General features: G+C 42.0%; 1 protein-coding gene across 1 annotated transcript in view; it reads right to left on the bottom strand.

The window, feature by feature from the left end:
* Positions 1-18,733, bottom strand: part of HDAC4 (histone deacetylase 4) — a 152,946-nt gene that overhangs the window by 103,708 nt on the left and 30,505 nt on the right. Inside the window, exon 3 of the mRNA XM_048506175.1 lies at positions 15,217-15,288. Within this exon, the coding sequence (XP_048362132.1) occupies positions 15,217-15,288 (72 nt within the window). The remainder of the gene's footprint in view (positions 1-15,216; positions 15,289-18,733) is intronic.

Here is an 18,733-nt window from a genome sequence, read left to right as displayed (position 1 = left end):
TGAAGGTAATGAAACGAACACATCTAAACGTGAAGTTAGTAAACATTCTTACTTCATACTTCTTTCTGAAAGACTTGCCTGTCTTCCTTGGTCATAGATCTGGGGTATTTAAATTCTCATGCTACAGCAAAAAAAGTACTTCAAAGGTACTTTCATTCTTTTAATGCTGTTGCATGATATAAAATAATGTCTGAACTAGGAAGGGTTTCTTTTTACGCTTTTACTTCTAAATTTGTTTTGAGTGTTAGTGCATACAAAAAGGAGCCCCGTAGCAACTAACGGCTCTAACATCTTTTATTAACTTACAAGGTAGGTTTCTGATGGCTACCCTCCAACATTATCATCACTGTCTACAGTTTCAGCAGTACCCAATAATGATACAAGTATGCCTGTTACATCATGTATACCACACAGAAACCCAACTTTAACACTCTGAAATGAGTCGTTAGTGCCACTGATGAGGTAGTCGTAGTAGTAGTATTTATTGCATTAGCCATAGGCTGTCACAATCAGTATATAAAACAAACATTAAAAGACATATCCTGAAACTGCAAATAGACTACAATCAAAGGATAAAATCTTCTGAATTTAAATTGTCTGAAACAAAGCCGAAACTATTTTAAAAGAACTGTGGCTAAGTTTACCCTTTACAACACCCATTTGTTTCTGCTAAATATTGCACAGTACTGATGATGTACCAGTAACACCAGTCTGCATTCTATGGCTAATCCACAGGGGAAATAAATGACAGAAACAAGTCATGGCAACCTGAAGATAGCATAGTGATCACTAAGAACTCCATAGCAACCTAAAGACACCCGGTCACAGAACAGCATCACACAAATGTCCCTAGAAGAGATTCACAGTTGGCCACAGCCTCCTAATGGCAAGCCATTGCTTCCTATATGTACAATATATTATTTGGGGAATAAAGAGAGCACAGCTTGCCCCACTAGAAAAAGTGCCATGACATGACTGGCAGGAGCTCCAGAATCAGCATATCCAGACCTACGAGCTCTGCAGGTGCAAATTTGAGTCCCTGAGTTCACCACAGCTGAGTTCACTGTTGCCAAGCGGATGCAGAGGGAAGGAAACCCGACACGGAAGAGCCGAACTAATGAATCTGGCATCCTCCAAGGTTGGCCTTCTCCATGTGTTGACCTTGTACAAGGTAAGGCAGGTGAAAATGCAAGAGCGGGTCTTCATTGTCATGGCCCCAGTCATTGAACTCCCCCCTCCCAAGATCCACCTGGCTCCATCAAAGTCAGTCATCCAGAAGTCCATTAAAAGTATTGTTACCCGAAGGCTTCAGTCCCTCCCCCTCGTTCCAGAAGTAATTTTTTTTGTACACTAGACTTTTATTTTGTTTTTTGTCAGCTTTACTTTTTAAGTGCTGCTGGGTTTCTTCAATGTAAGATAGCAATTTGTTGCTATCTTAACAGTAAGTTTCCAGTGGAATCCTAAGGTTGGGATTTTTTCTAATTGTTACTCACCTTATTATTAATGCCAGGAGGGGGGGTGTAGAGGCACTCTGAGAGGGGTGCGGGTATGATGCCGCCAGGGGAAAAGATGGTTGCACATTCTCCCACCATTCTTGGTGGTGCTGTTTGAAATGGGGCTCACTTTGAATTTCAAGCAAAACCATGAAAGCAAACCCGTGAAAAATGTATACCACATGTAAAAAAAAATGTTCTGTCATATGAACATTAGTGGGATTCAAATGATTTAACAACCGTTTCCGGTGGTGGGATTAAAATAATTTAACAACTGGTTGGTTCTGGTGGGTTTTCCAGGCTGTGTGGCCGTGGTCTGGTGGATTTTGTTCCTAACGTTTCGCCTGCATCTGTGGCTGGCATCTTCGGAGGTGTATCACAGAGAAAAGTCTGTTTCACACTGTGTCCAGAGAGAAGGAAATGTTCGGGGTATATATTGTCCATATACCCCAAACATTTCCTTCTCTCTGGACACAGTGTGTAACAGACTTCCCCCTGTTATACATACACCTCTGAAGATGCCAGCCACAGATGCAGGCGAAATGTTAGGAACAAAACCCACCAGACCATGGCCACACAGCCCGGAAACCCCACCAGAACCAGTTGAATCCAGCCGTGAAAGCCTTCGACTGGTTGCTTACAAGCACCATTTTAACAACCGGTTCTGCCAAAGTGGTGCAAACCTGCTGAATCCCACCATTGCATATGAAGTACGACTACTGATGGCAGCTGTTCATACCGAAATTCTAAGTTGTGTTTCATATTGAAATTAAGGGTTGGTTTTAGTGAGAATTAAGCAAAAATTGTATTGGATCAGAGCCAACAAAGGCCATGATCATCTCTGTGTAAGTTAGCTCCCAAATGCTTCCGTTTGACTAACCGATTTAAAAATACATGGTGCAAAATGCCAGCAACCAATGCAGAAACGTTCTTTGCTAGCACATGACTGATTTTCCCTGCAAGCCAGTTTTTGTTACACACTGCAAATGAAAGCCTTTCTGATGAAAGCATTCATAGTTCCACTATTTGTTACAAACAAATCTACCTCATATGCTTTCAGCCACAGAAGAGTGTGCCAGCTGCAGAAATCATCATCATTCCCATTCATTGTATTCATAGAATGGTGTGTCAAACATGACTCATACTATTTCAGTCACCAAAAAAAACCTCAGACGTGCCGCAAGTGCTGAACAGAAATGATGAGAGCTTCCGACCCTTGCCATTCTTTGGGAAGCAATAAAGTTTTCTTTGCTTAATGAACATGTCAGCGAAACAGAAAAGGCATATACTGTCATGAATATTTAACTGAGAGCTGCAAAACGGTTCTCAGCGGCAAAGTAGGATCAGATTTGTGACGTCTACAGAAAGTACAAAGATCGTATTCAGAGTTTCAATGAGTAATACAAATTAGATCTAAATTATGAAAAGATTTTATTCTTGAATCCCAATCATTTCCATAACAGCGATAAAATTATCAAGGGTTACACAGAAGGAGAGAGACAGACAGAGATATTCACACTGAGCCCTCATCTGAATAGCCCCAGGCTGGTCTAATCTTGTCAGATCTCGGAAGCTAAAAAGGGTCAGCCCTGATTGGTGTCTGAATGGGCAATGGAGTAACACAAAGGTCATGACATGGAGCCAGGCAATGGCAAACCACCTCCGAACTTCTTTTGCCTTGAAAACCACAGGGTCGTCATAAGTCAGTTGTGACTTGACGGCCAAAAAATTAACACTGATCTGATTTAGCAGGCTCTTCTTCTGCTCTTAACAGGGTATGGGAAGCAAACGTAGCCTCATAAAAAGACTATGTTATATCCTGTCAAACCATTCACTGGCTGTTTTGATTCTTGCTTCTAATATTTATTTCATTTATAGCCCAAATTCCTCATCTTGAGAGAAGTTCCTAATTATATTTAGGAACAATTAACATAAGCCTAACCTCCATTTGGACAGGATTTGAAATAGCAACTTATGCCAGAATAGTCCAAAGATAAGTCACTCTACCTACAGCAAGCTTCATCCACACTGCTAGCACACCTCCTTACTCTAGCATGAAACTGGACAACATCAGTGGTATCCTGTGGACAAAGCCCTGCCCCAGGCCCAGGTACATCCTTGACGCTGCTGCAATGCTACCCCACCGAAAATCCTATGTAAATGAATAAACTCCTAATTGAAGCCCACTCAATGGGGAAAATAAAGTTCCCACCTGCCTCCCAATCCAACCCTAAGCCCTGGTGCAGTTTAGGATATTGAATAACCCCTACAGTTCCCCACAAGTACTTTCCTAAGCACTATATAAATCTCTGGAACAACACTCATCACATGTGCATCACGGGGGTTCAACCACTCTGATCCATACATCATACAATGGTAACACAGTGGTGGACACAGTGGGTGCGGGAGCATCACAGAAAGGGCACTTTCATAAAGCAGCACAGAGCACAAACAACTGAGAGAGAATAATGACTGTCATAGCATTTGTCTAACACTGCTATGCTCAGAAGCTTTACAGGTTATCTGCCAAATGACACAGACACGAAAGGGAAACTACTACCCCAAGCAATACAAGGGCACCCCATTACAACCTGTCAGAATGACAGCATGCTGGTGTAATCCATGACCCCCCCCCCCATTCCAAAAGTGGAACGTGGAATACAAATATTGACTGGAGTGGCTGGGAGCCACGTCGTTCCAATCTGGGTTGCAGCTGGTCCAGTATCTGTGATGCCCACTGCCAACCCCATGAGAAAGAGTAAAACAAAGTCGAAATCATAAATTACAATACAGCCAAAGCAATTTGCTAAAACTGGCAGCTCCTTAGATATCGACAGACTTAGATACAGAATGAAATTAAAATATAAAAGGTGGTTGTTGTTACCATGGTACTAATTCCAAAGGGGTAGCCATGGTCATCTGTGGCAGCTACAAAACAGGTTCCGAAAGATTGCTGTTTACTATTTCTTTCACGTTGCAGACAACCGCTCTGTAGCTGTGGATAGCCACAAAAGCATGCAAGCCATTCACACTGGCAGAGCACTGAAATTGGCAATTATGTCCCATGACGCTGCTTGGCAACCAAAATCGTGTAATAAAAATCTTACTATAAGATATAAATAATCTCCTGGTAAAGCAATAGGCATGGTAGCAAAACAAGGACACTGTGCGTGTCATTCCTCACGCGTCCGAACCTTACAATGTGCTCTCTCCTGCCAGTTTTTATTCTACACAGTTGCTCATGCCTTTTCAGATTCAAATCATCCACAGTATAAGGAGGGTAATAAAATATCCCTAGTCCAGCAACCTGTGTACATTCAGACAAAGAACAGACTTGAATATCAGCAAGGGAATTCTGTGTACTTATGGAGCTGATTCATATACTGACTGCAATGAATGAGAAGCCCTGGCTCCCACCCAACTCCACATCTACTATGATAGGACTTATAGAGCTTTGGATAAGGCTGGTGGCTGTCAGGGAAATATTGTATATTATAAGGGAGAGCCAGCATAATATTTCAAAGGAATCAATAAAAGAACCCGGTTAGTTTCTACAAATCATTTTAAGCCCCAAGACATGAGCGATCAAATCTCACTCCAACTCCACAAGATGTTTCTTTCATACCACTTGATATACAGCAGCATTAAAATGTATTTTTAAAATCACATTGTTTGGAAGAACGCATTGAATATGCAAAGTACTCTTTCTGCTGTCTACACCTCTGTAAATGTCAAAACACACTGAAGCACTAAAAGGCAGTGAGATCATCGCTATTTATAGAAACAAGCTTCTGCAGTATCTGACTGCAGTATCGATATAAAAGAATGCAACAGCGCAAGTAGAGAAAACTTGGTGAATGTGACCAAAAGCTGGCGAGAGCACCTAGCAATGGTGACAGCAACGCGAGCTCGCTTTTCTGCCACCGCTGCTTTTGCACAGAGTCATCCGGCAGACCTTTCTGGGGTTGTGATGGGGCTTTTATATCAAGCCCTAAAGAAGGGCATCAAACTCATTTGTTATGAGGGCTGGATATGACATATACGCGATGGTCGCCTGCATTAGCCTTGCCAGTTCAGAATGCCAGGAGGTGGTCAGCACTTTGAGTGGGGGGTCCTCAACTGGTGAGCCCACAGTGGGATCGCTAGACCAGGTTGGCATGGGGGGACCTCACAAGGACAGACTGGGAAGATTGTCATGCCCTTATATAAAGCAGTGGTGCGACCGCACTTGGAGTACTGTGTTCGATTCTGGTCGCCACATCTCAAAAAGAATATCGAAGAGATAGAAAAAGTGCAGAGAAGGGCAACGAGGATGATTGAGGGATTACGTTCCTTATGAGGAGAGGATGCAGCATTTGGGACTCTTTAGTTTGAAGAGGAGACGTCTGAGGGGGGAAATGATTGAATATAAAATTATGCATGGGATAGAAAATGTTGACAGAGAGAAAATTTTCTCTTTCTCACAATACTAGAACCAGGGGGCATTCATTGAAAATGCTGGGGGGAAGAATTAGAACTAATAAAAAGAAACATTTTTTCATGCAATGTGTGATTGGTGTTTGGAATATGCTGCCACAGGGGGTGGTGATGGTAACTAATCTGGATAGCTTTAAAAGGGGCTTGGACAGATTTATGGAGGAGAAGTCAATCTATGACTACCAATCTTGATCCTTGTTGATCTGAGATTGAAAAGTCTTGGAAGAAGTGAATTACCTCTAGACCAATTTCAATCTGAATTCAGGTCAGGGCGTTGAGATGTAAACGGACTTGGTAAACCTCCTGATGATCTTCACTGGAACAGTGACAGGGGAATGTGTCCCTGATGATGCTCCAGGAAGTCTTACCAGCTTTCAAATCACTGACCACTGTATCCTTCTGGAGCTGCTGGGGTCATAGTGCTTTGGTATATCCTTCTGAAGTGACAGTAGGGATCATAGTGCATTGGTGGTTTAGCTGCTACTTAACCTTCGGATTCTAGACAGTTGTGTTGGGGAACTGCTTCTTGGCTCTGAGGCATTTATACTAATGCTATTTAATATCTACATGAAACCATGGGAGAGGTCATCCACAGATTTGGAATAAGGGGTCACCAGTATAAGAATGTAACTCAGTTCTATTTCTCATTTACGGCTAAGCCAGGTGGATCTGTGGAAGTCCTGAATAGGTGCCTGAGGATGAAAGCCAACAAACTGAAGCTCAATCCAGACAAAACTGAGGTGTTACTGGTCAATGGAGTAGCTGCTTGGGGTCTATAGAACCAGCCTGTCCTGGATGTGACGACACTTGAGGGAGGTAACAGATCTTGATCTATGGTTCCAGACTCAGATCTCCTCTGTGGCGTATTTAGTCTTTCATCAGCTCTGGCTCACTAGCTACAGCAATTCTTCAAAAAACATGATCTGTCCACAGATCACATCCAAGAGGTAGTATTATAATGCATTCTGCTAGGAGCTGCCTTTGAAAATGATTTGGAAGTTTCAAATGGTCCACTATGCAGTGGCCAAGCTAACATCTGGAGTTGGTTATAGGGACTGTATCACCTCTGTGGTAAAGGATCGGCACTGGTTACCCATCTGTTTCTGGGCACAATTCAAAGTAGTGGTTCTTATCTTTCAGGCCTAAACAGCTTGGATCAAGGATACCTGAAGGACAGTCTTCTCCTATATTATCTAGCCAGCCAGTTAAAACCTGTCTCACAAGCCCTGCTCTCTGTGTCCCTGCCTTCAGAGGTGAGGAAAGTGACTAGAGACAAGGCATTTTCTGTGACAGCAACTTGCTTTTGGAAATTCCTGCCCTTTGAGACTCACCTCACCTGACATCTACTTTACTTTCTTTAGCCTAGTGCCTGTAAACACACTTCTTTTATCCAGGCTTTTAACATTAGGAGTCTGCTTCTGTTTGATACTGCTTTTTATACCGCTAATGTCTAATGACTTAATTTTTTATAATAGTTTTTATTAATTTTTTACATCTAGCTACAAAAGAAGGCAAAGAAATGGTGAGCCAACCACCCTAATCTACATCCAGAAAACAGATAGGAATAAAGACAAAAATAGCGAACATAAAACTTATACCTACATACAATTATATGACTTCCCACCCAAACACTGCTGTCAAAATTATCCAGACCCTTTTTATCTTGTTAACAAAAATAAAAATCTCAAACTCAACATCAAATCTTTATCTCAGCCTTTCTTAAATCATGAAATTAAAAAATATCCACATTATATAAAAAGAACAATCTGTCTTCCTAACTTATTACTCCAACATTTAAAATTACATTTAGCATTATTTCAAAACCCCTTTAATTTCACCTTTCACCATTATTTCTTCTCATTCCCTATATTTTACATTTCTACCTCATTTTAAATATCTTTCAAAATATCTAAAATTTAAAGGACTTAACATGGCATCTTATTCAAAGACAACCTTTATTTAGGCTGTCATTTTTAGAAAACTCTTCATCTTCTTGAAGATTTCTTCAGCAGCTACAAGTTATTCTCTGCTGTTGTGCCTTGTAAATAAAGAACACTCTCTTCCATTTCAGCAAAGATAATCTTATCTGGTTTTTCATTAAGATGTCCACCAAAAAGCATATTCTTCTGTAGAGTTTTTAAAGGCATCTCTCTCATTATAGTGATGTCTGTATCTTCTATCTTGATTGTTGACTTGCTTTATCAAAAATAATGAAACTAATGTCTCTACACAATCCTTTTGTCTTTGAATTTTTCAATGAGACTAAATTTTTTCAATCTTTGGCACCAAGTCTTCTTCATTCATGTTTATATAGTTGGCCAAGGCTGAGGAGATCTTCTTTGCCAACTATTCTTTTGATTAATCTTTGTCCTCTGAAACCTTCCTCAGCTGTAGAGCCCTCGTTAATGAAATATTCTAAATGAAGAAAGGCTTGGTCCTGCAATTTGGCTTCAGATCAAATTGAATCCACTATTTTCTTGATGGTTTTCACTTTAGTTTTCTCTATATTTTCCTACAATTGTGCAATCTCTTGAAAAATCAGTTCAGTTCCTTATTTTCTTTCATGTGCTCTGACATCATTGTTGGTAAATTTTTATTAATACTGGCCTTCAAGGAGTCCACTTCTGCTTTAAGACTCTGCAGATTTGTGGTTATCATTTTCAAATTGTTTGACATCTGTTATTCCATGATTGATTCCTTTTGTGTAGTTGCCATTTTTGCCCAGTAGGTGTCAGTGTTTCTATGGCTCACTATACCAAGTCTTTACACAGACACTAGCCACTTCTCTCCCCACCCCCTCGCCTTGCTGATTGGTGACATATTGTTCTTCCTTTCCGGCCATTGTTTTGGCAGCCTACCAGCTGGGAGGGAAATACAGTCGAGAGTCTTTCTGATATTTAAAACCTTCTAGTGTCTTTTCTACTGGGAGTACTTTTTATTTTAGCATCATAATAGTTCAAATCATTACATCTATTTTTTCCATCAGTTGCCTACCTTTTAAGAAAATGTTGCGGTTTCCATCAGGTTACGACCAACAGTGTTTAGACATCTTTTTTCAGCCTTTTTCAATTTACATTTGTTTCTTCAAAGGTACTCAGCTTGGATGCTTTCTCCCATTGAAAAATCGGTAGCTCAAACTGGACAAGACGGTGATGCCACTTTCCTCTGGCTTCTCATCTCCATGGGATCACTACGGTGAATGTTCTCTGCATGACCATGGATAAAAGAGATCGCCCCTAGAGGTCATGTGGCTGTCTCCCACTCTCTCCTTCATCCAGAGAACCTTAAGAAGCCTTGAGTACTGCTCATTTGAGCTTTGATGTCTGGAACGACTCCAGTCGCAGCCAACTAAGACTAATTTCATCCCGGAAGTTCTAATCTAATGACTTATTTTTAATGGCTTTTTAATCTACGGTGGTTTTAAATTTTAAGCCACCTGGGGGAGGACTCTGAAGAAACAAAATAGAAATATTCTAAATAAATAAATACACAAATATTTTTAATCCATTAACAAAATGCATCTCGGCAAGGAGCCACATCTCAGCAAGGAACAACAGTAAACCATGGCTGAAAAACATTATGTATTATCATATTTTAATGGAATTTCAGTAAAAGACATGATGTTTCACAGCACAATCCTGAACTATTTAGGACACCAACTAAGCCTTATACTGGCACTGGGGATATCACTGAGGGCATGCTGTGGGAGTAATGGGGTTGTACAGAAACACTTTCCACCAAAAATTCAACTCAGTGATTCAATTATTGAGACTACATTCTGTTCATGGACAAGAACCCTGCTGCAGAATAACAGCTGGTAAAAGGCAGAGTGAACCTATGGGCAGCGATACTCCCAGCACACAGTACTTATTCTTAATTATACCAATGGCTTACTATCTCATCCCCTGCTTGTAAGTCACACCTTGAGCCATGAAGCTAGGGAGAACAACAAAGAAGGATTTTGTTTTCTTAAAGAGCCATGTCCTACTAAGAGAATATAATAAAACTTGTTTTAAATCTAAAGAGGGGAGCTTCTTTTCAGCCTCAGGGGAGGGTTTAGGAAACAGGACAGGCAGCACAACCTCCTGAGCTAGGTGGAACTTGGAAATGACCTTGGGTAAAAAATCCAGGCTGGGATGAAAAACTATGCAGCTCTCAAAAAAACTTTGGAAAGGGGGAACAATCTTGAGAGCAGCTAACTCACGCACCCACCTGGTGGAAGGAAGGAAGAGGGCTACCTTCTTGAAAAGGCACTCAAGGGAGCAGGATGACAAAGGCTCAAAGGAGTATCCATCAAACACTAGTGATGATGACCACTGTGGCACCAGCTGAGGCAAAGGTTGGAATATGTGGATCAACCCCTTCAGGAATATCTTGGGAGAGATTATGGGACAAGAGGGCCATTCCTTCCACTAGGTCATGATGAGCTGAGATAGCAGCTACGAGGACTTTTTACTGAAGATAAGGCAATCCTTCTGTTGCTAGGGCCAGGAGGTAAAGATGCTAAGAAGCAGGCAAGAGAAGGTCTCAAGACCCTCTCACCGAGCCCATTACTCGAACCTAGCCCATTTCCTCCCATAGGAGTAGAGCGGAACGTGTCCTGCTTTGGATGAGTGCCTTGTGAATCTCATCCAATAAGCCTACTCCCAAGGCAGTATGTGCCATGTCCTCAAGTGTAGGTGGGCCACATTGTGGGGGTACACTATGTCCTACACCAGTGGTAGCGAACCTATGGCACTCCAGATTTTCATGAACTACAATTCCTATCAGCCCCTGCCAGCATGGCCAATTGGCCATGCTGGCAGGGGCTGATGGGAATTGTAGTCCACGAACATCTGGAGTGCCATAGGTTTGCCACCACGGTCCTACACTAGCAGGTCATTCACCTATGGGAGCGGGATCATCTCCCACTCTGACCCGTTGACCAGCTCTGATAGCCATTATCAGCCTGGGCTAGTATGGAGCGATCAGGATACAGTCTGAGTTGTCAACTACCAACTTTCCTAACACCCTGGGTATGAGAGAGAAGGGTGAAAAGGCATAGCGTGTTCTGTACCCCTATAATGTGAATTGTGAGATTTGATTGTGCAGGGTGACCTCCAAAGTGGTCAAAGCTTTAAAAAGGGCTTGGACAGATTTATGGAGGAGAAGTCAATCTATGGCTACCAATCTTGATCCTCTTTGATCTGAGATTGCAAATGCCTTAGCAGACCAGGTGCTCAGGAGCAGCAGCAGCAGCAGGCCATTGCTTTCACATCCTGCATGTGAGCTCCCAAAGGCACCTGGTGGGCCACTGCGAGTAGCAGAGTGATGGACTAGATTAACTCTGGTCTGATCCAGCAGGCTAGTTCTTATGTTCTTATGTTCTTCTTGGCACAGAGAAACTGATCCTGTGCCATCTTGCTTGATTACACAGTAGACAGCACTGGTGTGGGCACACTGAAGGAGTACCCATCTTGATCTTAAGATATCTACGAAGGAGATAAGGGCAAACCTGATTGCACACAACTCCAAAACATTTATTACCCACAACCCCTGGACTGAAAGGTCTTGACAATGTGCCTCGTACCCAGCGAATGAGGCAGTAATAGTGGACACCAATGACCAAAGGGTACTCCATGAGATAGGTAAGGCAGGTGAACACCTCCCTGGGTCACATTATGGTTTGGGCAGAAAGGAACCATCATGGGTGACACAGGGAGAAAAGTCCCTGCTACTGTTGCTAAAGACTAAAAGAAATCTGACGAGCTGGCTGGCCTGCACAGGCGCAGTCCCCAGAATGGAGCTGCCCTGAAACAATAGTTGAACCTGGACATCTAAGGTAATTATGAACTCCAACTTGCTGAAACTTCAAGCAAAGCTTGTCAATTCTAAATCCCCCACCCCGAGGAAGAGCACTCAACAGATGAAGAGGTCTTAAAACCTCAGAGGAGCCAGCCAGCTGAGTCAACAGAGGTGGAAGATTTATAATCACAGGCACCCAGCTCAGCGCTTATCAGAAATACTGCGCAGGATGCCAACACTTCCACGGACTCCCCCATACAGCACAGCACAGGAGAATCATAGAGCTGCTCTGAAGGAGAGAAGACGTCAGCACATTTGCAGCGCTGCCACTGTGCAGCAGAGTGTGTTGAGCCTTTGCAGAAACTCTCCCAAGCAGGCAGCCCAGATGGATTTAGTGAAGAGCAGTGAAGGCCAAAGCATTGGATGCAACAAGCTGTTCTCCTGACGCTGCCTGAGCTCCACTGACCTTGGACTGCCTTGTAACGACCTTGACTTTGGCTACTTCCCTTCAATGTGTATGTTCTTCAGCATTTGACCCTGTTTCCTGAACTCTCCTACTGGACTGACACATCTGTGTTTGAGTAAGTAGAGCAGAGCTCTCCAGTATCCTTGTATTTAACGGCAACTTAACTAAATTTTATCAGAATGGAAACAAAAGACAACAGAAACTACATGTAGCCTTCTGTCCAAAACAACAGATCTATACCCTTGCTTAGTGACAGCAGGGAACAGGACGCCCTCCTGTTTCTACAGGGAATAAGACTGCACAGTAATAATTCCTTGCTTCTCCAGTAGAGGAAAGACAGGCTGTTTGTTCCTTCAACACATTTATTTAGAACATTTTTATTCCTCCCTTTCTTCAAGGAGCCCAGGGTAGTATCTTCACTTCCACTATATCCTTACAACTGCTCTATGAAGGAGATACGTCTGACAGTTACTAGCCCAGTGAGTTGTATGGCAGAACAGGGAGCCCAGGTATCTCAGATCATAGTATGACACTCCAACTATCACATTAAAACAAATTTTGCTAGCACCAACATTGTGCCTGTGCTATCCAGAAACTGATCTTCAAGCGGTGCTAATATATGTTGAATTCTAAACACTCGTTTTTTAAAAATGTCTGTATATAGACATAAATTATCCTTTTTGGGTTACAGGAAAATACATTTCAAGAAATTCTTGCTACAAACTAGCTCAGTTTGCTAGCACCCAACAGGCCCACTGTACATCTATCAGAACACAGTACTGGTCCGAAAAGGTGTGTATATTCCTGAACTCTCAATGACTGAGCCACCCTATAACCAATCAACTCCCTTGATACTGAACATCTGGCTCATCCTTTTGTGCATCAGGATTCCAGGGAAGGCCCTCTGATAAAGAATGCTATTTCCTTCTAGATCAGGGGTGGGCAATTATTTTTTCCATGGGGCCGCATAAGAAACAGAAAATATTGTGGAGGGTCAGGCCAAAAGGCAGGGGGGCGAGGAGCTTTTGAAAGCCCTGCAGAAGCCGGCAACCAAGGCAACCGGTTTCTGCGGGGCTTTCAAAGATGCCTTGCTCCCCAGCCCGGCAGGGGGGCCAGTCAGGGTCATCTGGCAGGCCGGATGTGGCCCGCGGGCCGTATAATGCCCAGGTCTGTTCTAGATTGTACAAATACAACAGTGCAAGCCATTAGAGGAGTAGAAGGTCAGAAGGAGAAAAAAGACTTGAAAGAAAAGGGCTAGAAAAGTTGACCAGTCAGAATTTCCTAAGGCAGTAATCAGCTTCCACGTTAGGTCAAACTCTTTGTCTTGAGCTCTTCCACAGTCCTAATCTCCAACCAAGTTGTCTGACATACCTGCATTTTCTCCTCCATAGTTTCTATCCACAGCTGCCCCAAAATGCTGAACATTATTACTCTGCCCCAAATGTCTACAGTTCTACTCTGGAACCCCAGTTTGCTACCACTTTATTCTCTTCTTTCAAATGTTAGCTCAAAATTTGGGTTTGAGACAGAGATGATTTTGGTTGACACTTGTGGATGCAGTTCGTCTTCAGATGAAGGGAATGTATTTCTGTTGTTGCTACATCAGTCAGCAATACTGCAGAGGTGCCTGGAAGGTGAACTGGGTGATGGTAGAGTAGTGTTGAGAGGGTTCCTTTCCTATCAAACCACACAGAAAAAGCTGCAGCGGAAGATACTAAATCATTTTGAGAGCTGCAATAAAAATAACTCTACCTGTTGTGTGCTTTATGAGGAAGACAAAGTGGGTTTCTTGCACATGTGGTAGAAATATGTGAGGACTAATAATTTTTGGGTGATAGTAATAAGTTTGTTGTAATTTCCTTTTGATATTTATTTGAAACCTTCAATGGAACTGTATCTATTGAGCTATGCTGTCATAATCCCAAAAAGATTTTGGCAAATTACCCTCTACTTAATTATCACAGCAAGATTAACTTTTGTTAAATGATGGAAATTTAAGTTGTCTCCGAAGAAGACAGGATTGGATATATAAATTTAACAAAGTTTGTGTTATTTATTTAATATTGAAATGAAATAGTTTAATACAGCCAAACGCCAGAAAAACAAAACAACACACATCTATAACAGCAGATTACAACAATTATTAAACTAACTAGTTGAATAAATATTTGACTTTCAGCTCATTCCCTGGCTAAGTAGGACCTTGCGTTTTTATAGGCTAGTGCACAAAACTTTGCTACCTGCTGAGAGATGGTTACATCCTTGTCTTCTAACAACCTTTTCCTAATCTCTTGATCAGGGTCTTTTGCAATTAACAAGCCATGCTGAACAAGTAGAGGTAAAATGAAAAGCTTTCTTTCTGCCATATGCAGAATACAGTGCAGCAAAATATGTGTCATGTTTGTGTTATTTAAATTAGCAGCTTTGGAGAAAGCCTGGGATAGTAAAGGAAAGGTTGTCAGTTGGAATACTGTATTTAAAATAGAAACATCTTAATTTTTTATTTGACAGTTTGAATCTATTTTTACCTTCTGTAATTGCTGCAATTGTAACTGATTTATTGTTGTATTTTTAAATATTTTACTAAAATAAATGTACATATGTTAACACCAAGTATGTACATTGAACACTATTTACATGTACTAGAAAAAATAGTTCTTTAAAGTGAGCAGTGGAAGTGGAAATCCCTTAGGCTGCTCCAGAGGGCAAAAAATGAGAAGATGCAATTCTCCCCTTTTGATTGCACTCCTAAGCATAGTTATACCTGTCTAAGCCCGCTGACTTCAACAGATCTAGAGACATGCAACTCTATTTAAGAATGCATAGATCTTTTCTTTTTGTCCATTTCTATCGCATTTGTGTGTGTGTTTAAGCAAACACTCCTATACACACTATTTGTGAAAATCTTACTTTTTTGAGTCTTATAAATATTAATATTTTACAGATTCATCTCTACAATACAGCATATCTCACCCATGGCATAGATTTGCCTCTTACCGGAACTTGGCATGTGGTTTACTCTGGTTGGCTTTAGTAATTCTACTGGCTGATCCCTGCCAGAAAGTCCATCTGAAAAGAAAAAGAAATCCCGCCTAGTGTTATTAGTTTCTAATGCAGAGTCACTGGGGGGGAAATTAGGTGTGAACAGCTGACTGACCAAAGGACTAACAAAATGTTTAACTTTCAGGTATAATTTGTTATATTTCTATTCTATATAGTTCCAAATTTATACATTTAAAAAATCTCCATCTGTGAGCACTGCAAGAAAATGCATTTATCTAAAGATTTCTTAGAGCGCACTCTAGAAAACTGTTGTACTTTTTGGCACTGTCAACCAATTATACTGTAAAAAGATGAATTTTATTAAATGGAAATATCAAAATTACATTTCACGTTCTATTTATTGTCAAAATAGTCAAAGAGCAGATGGAAATGCAACTCCAGAAAAAATAAGTTGGATAAGGCAAAATGAAACTGAAAAAATTAAGGATGAATACACCTTAGATTTCTAGGAATCCAGGGTAATTATTGAGTTAACACAGGATAAATTATTGAGTGATGTAGTATCAAATAACTTCTATTGACACTTTTTCTACGCAACAAAACACATGAAAACCAAACCAATTAAGGACACAGTCAACCCCAGTTTAACTAACTCATATAAACAGCAACTATCACAATTACAGAACTACTCCATAAATTAGGAAGTAGACATGCTTGCCACGTTCATAACAGCAGCTAAATTTGGTTAGTTCATTCACTTCCCTTTCAATTCCTTTCAGCACAAAATCAGCAAATGATAGTTAGTTCTTTCCCTCCAAACCAGAAGCAGAAACTGTGGTCTGGTGTGGGTTTCTCACTCCTGTTTGAAGAGAAAACACCAACCACAGTTTGCACATTTGGATGTTATAGCAACTTGAGGTTAAAAAGGGAAGCCATATCCAACCCCATAGGATGTTCAAGCCAAGAGATGAATAGAAGTGGTTTCCCACTGCCTGTCTCTGTGTAGCAACCCTGAATTTCCATGGTGGTCTACCATCCAAGTATTAACCAGGGCCAACCATGCTTAGCTTCTGACAAGATCCAACTAGCCTGGGCTACTAGGTCAGAGCACTTAAAAAACCACACCTGTTTTATTACCGAAGTATTTGGATCCACACAGAAAAAGAAGTTGCACAGCAAGGTTTTGTTCATCCATGTTGTCCCAGCAATGGGTAAGCCCCGTTTTACTACAGAAGGCAAAACACAGAATACCCAAAGTTCAAAGCCTCAGTTGGGGGCAGGCAGAGTTGAGATTTTGCCCCAATGAACAGATTCATGGCCATTCATAGTAATAACTACCATCTCTCCCTAAAACATCCAGGTGTACTGCTAAATATCAGTAAGAAAGAAACTGATCCCTATCTATTAAATCCCAATGAAACAGACACAGCTGTAGAGCTATCCATACATTTACAAACTGGCATCAGGCCATAAACCTCAAAAGGCATTAAATGTGTCTGACTGATGTGGCTGATGCCCAGGACCCTAGTCATGAGGTCTAAAGGCCCTGGCCAGTAACTGAGCCTAGAATCCCACCAATTAACTGAAGGGTTTTCCACAATTTGGAGGCGGGACTTTCCATTGAAAAGTTCCTGTGAGGTTAAGATACATAATGTTCTTAGGTGACCATGAAGGGAAATGAGACCAGTGAGGAACCAATAACCGATGCTGAAAAAGATAGTAATCCCTCAATATTCTGCAGACACTGTAAAGCACTGTAGCCTCCAATAACATTCCTCAGAAACCAACAATGTTGTGGTCTTACATTCATTTATGCCCCTAAGATTGTGAACAGAGCAAAGGTCCAATTTTACTGCAGTAACATTCCTGGAGTGAAACCCTAGGTCCCTCTGGGAGAAACACACTATTGTTATGACCTTTTTCTGTAGAAGGGAGCTTATCAGAGAGGGTGGGGGGAAGGAGGGGCACAGACATTAGATGGTGGATAAGAGATGCTTTCAATTAAATACGTCAGTCTGCCAGTGGATTAATACACAACTGTCAGCTGTTATTGATTCCCAGGCTGGGAGGCGCTAAGAGGTACTGGGGAAGATGAGGTTCCAGAACTACAGAGAAGTTACAGACTGTCATTTAACACCACAGGAAAACTTAGACCAAGAGAATAAGATTTTGAAGTACATGAAGAGGAGAAAGGTCTCTCAAAGAAAGAGAAATCAGAGAAAAATATAATTATTTTAATGGCCTACATAATGACTGCCACTGATGTTGTATGTAAGGCCTGAAGTATGCAGATATGTATATTTGGCTTCAATAAACACCACATTTTTGATAATGCTTTAGTTTGTTGTCTGTCTTTTAATAGACCTTTGCCCTCAAAAAGCAAGTCCTCCATAAATAGGCACCTTTATGTCAAATTAGTTTGAAGAATTTTATGGATACCATGGGCCACCAAAAGGACAAATAAGTAAGTTTTAGATCAGGGGTAGGCAATCCGCAGCTCCGGAGCCACATGCGGCTCTTTCAGCCTTATACTGCGGCTCCACGTGGCCTGGAGGTCAGAGGGTAGCATGGACGTGTCCCTCCAGCCCTCCAAAGCAGCGCTGGCAGGAAAGGTGAGTGGAGAAGCCGAACTAGAGGCGGCTACGTGCATGAGGTTGCCGCTTTTCACATCCCCTCCACTCACCTCTTCTTCCAGCACTGCTCTGGAGGGACACGCCCACACTGCCCTCCGACCCTTGGAGGTCGGAGGGTAGCGTGGTTGTGTCCCTCCAGAGCAGCTGCTATCCCCCCTCTGCCACCCCTGCAGCCACCATCCCCCCTCTGCCCCACGGAGAAGGCGGCTGCCTGCTCTGTCGGGCAGAGGGGGTTTCCCTGCCTGGCGCCACTGCCTCCCGCAGTGTGAGAGGCGGCAACACCAGGCAGGCCCTACAGAGCAGCGCTGGAAGGAAAGGTGAGTGGAAGGGCCAAATTAGAGGTGGCTCCATGTGGAGCTGCCTCTCCGGCTCAGTAGATCTTCGGGGCTGTGGAAAATGGGTCCAAATGGCATTTTGGGTGGTAAAGGTTGCCGACTCCTATTCTAGATCAAATCAAGCCTGAATTTCCAGATATTACGTGACTGAACAGAGGCTTTGGTCACATCATGAGAAGGCAAGACTCTCTCAAAAGAACAATAATGCTAGGAAAAGTTGTAGTAGAAATAGAGGAAGACCTAACATGAGAGGAACTGACTCAATAAAGAAAGCCACAGCTTCCTGAGCAAGGCTGTCAATTACAGGAGATTTTGGAGATCAATAATTCAATAGGGTCACAACTTGACTGGCGCACAACACAGACAATCCAGCATGTTGTTGTACTTATTTTCTTGGAGGACATTTGATGTACTTAGTGGGCAGTAAGGGATTAAAGATGAAGAAACACGAAGTTGGGTAAATTAAGGATCCCTGATTTGCACATACTGCTTTTCAACATATCAAACAAGGCTTGTGGTTTCCTTCACAAATTCATCTAGCTG

This window comes from Sphaerodactylus townsendi, linkage group LG01 (genome assembly GCF_021028975.2).
Source record: "Sphaerodactylus townsendi isolate TG3544 linkage group LG01, MPM_Stown_v2.3, whole genome shotgun sequence".
NCBI classification, from domain to species: Eukaryota; Metazoa; Chordata; class Lepidosauria; order Squamata; family Sphaerodactylidae; genus Sphaerodactylus; species Sphaerodactylus townsendi.
This window is presented reverse-complemented; position numbering and strand designations above follow the sequence as displayed.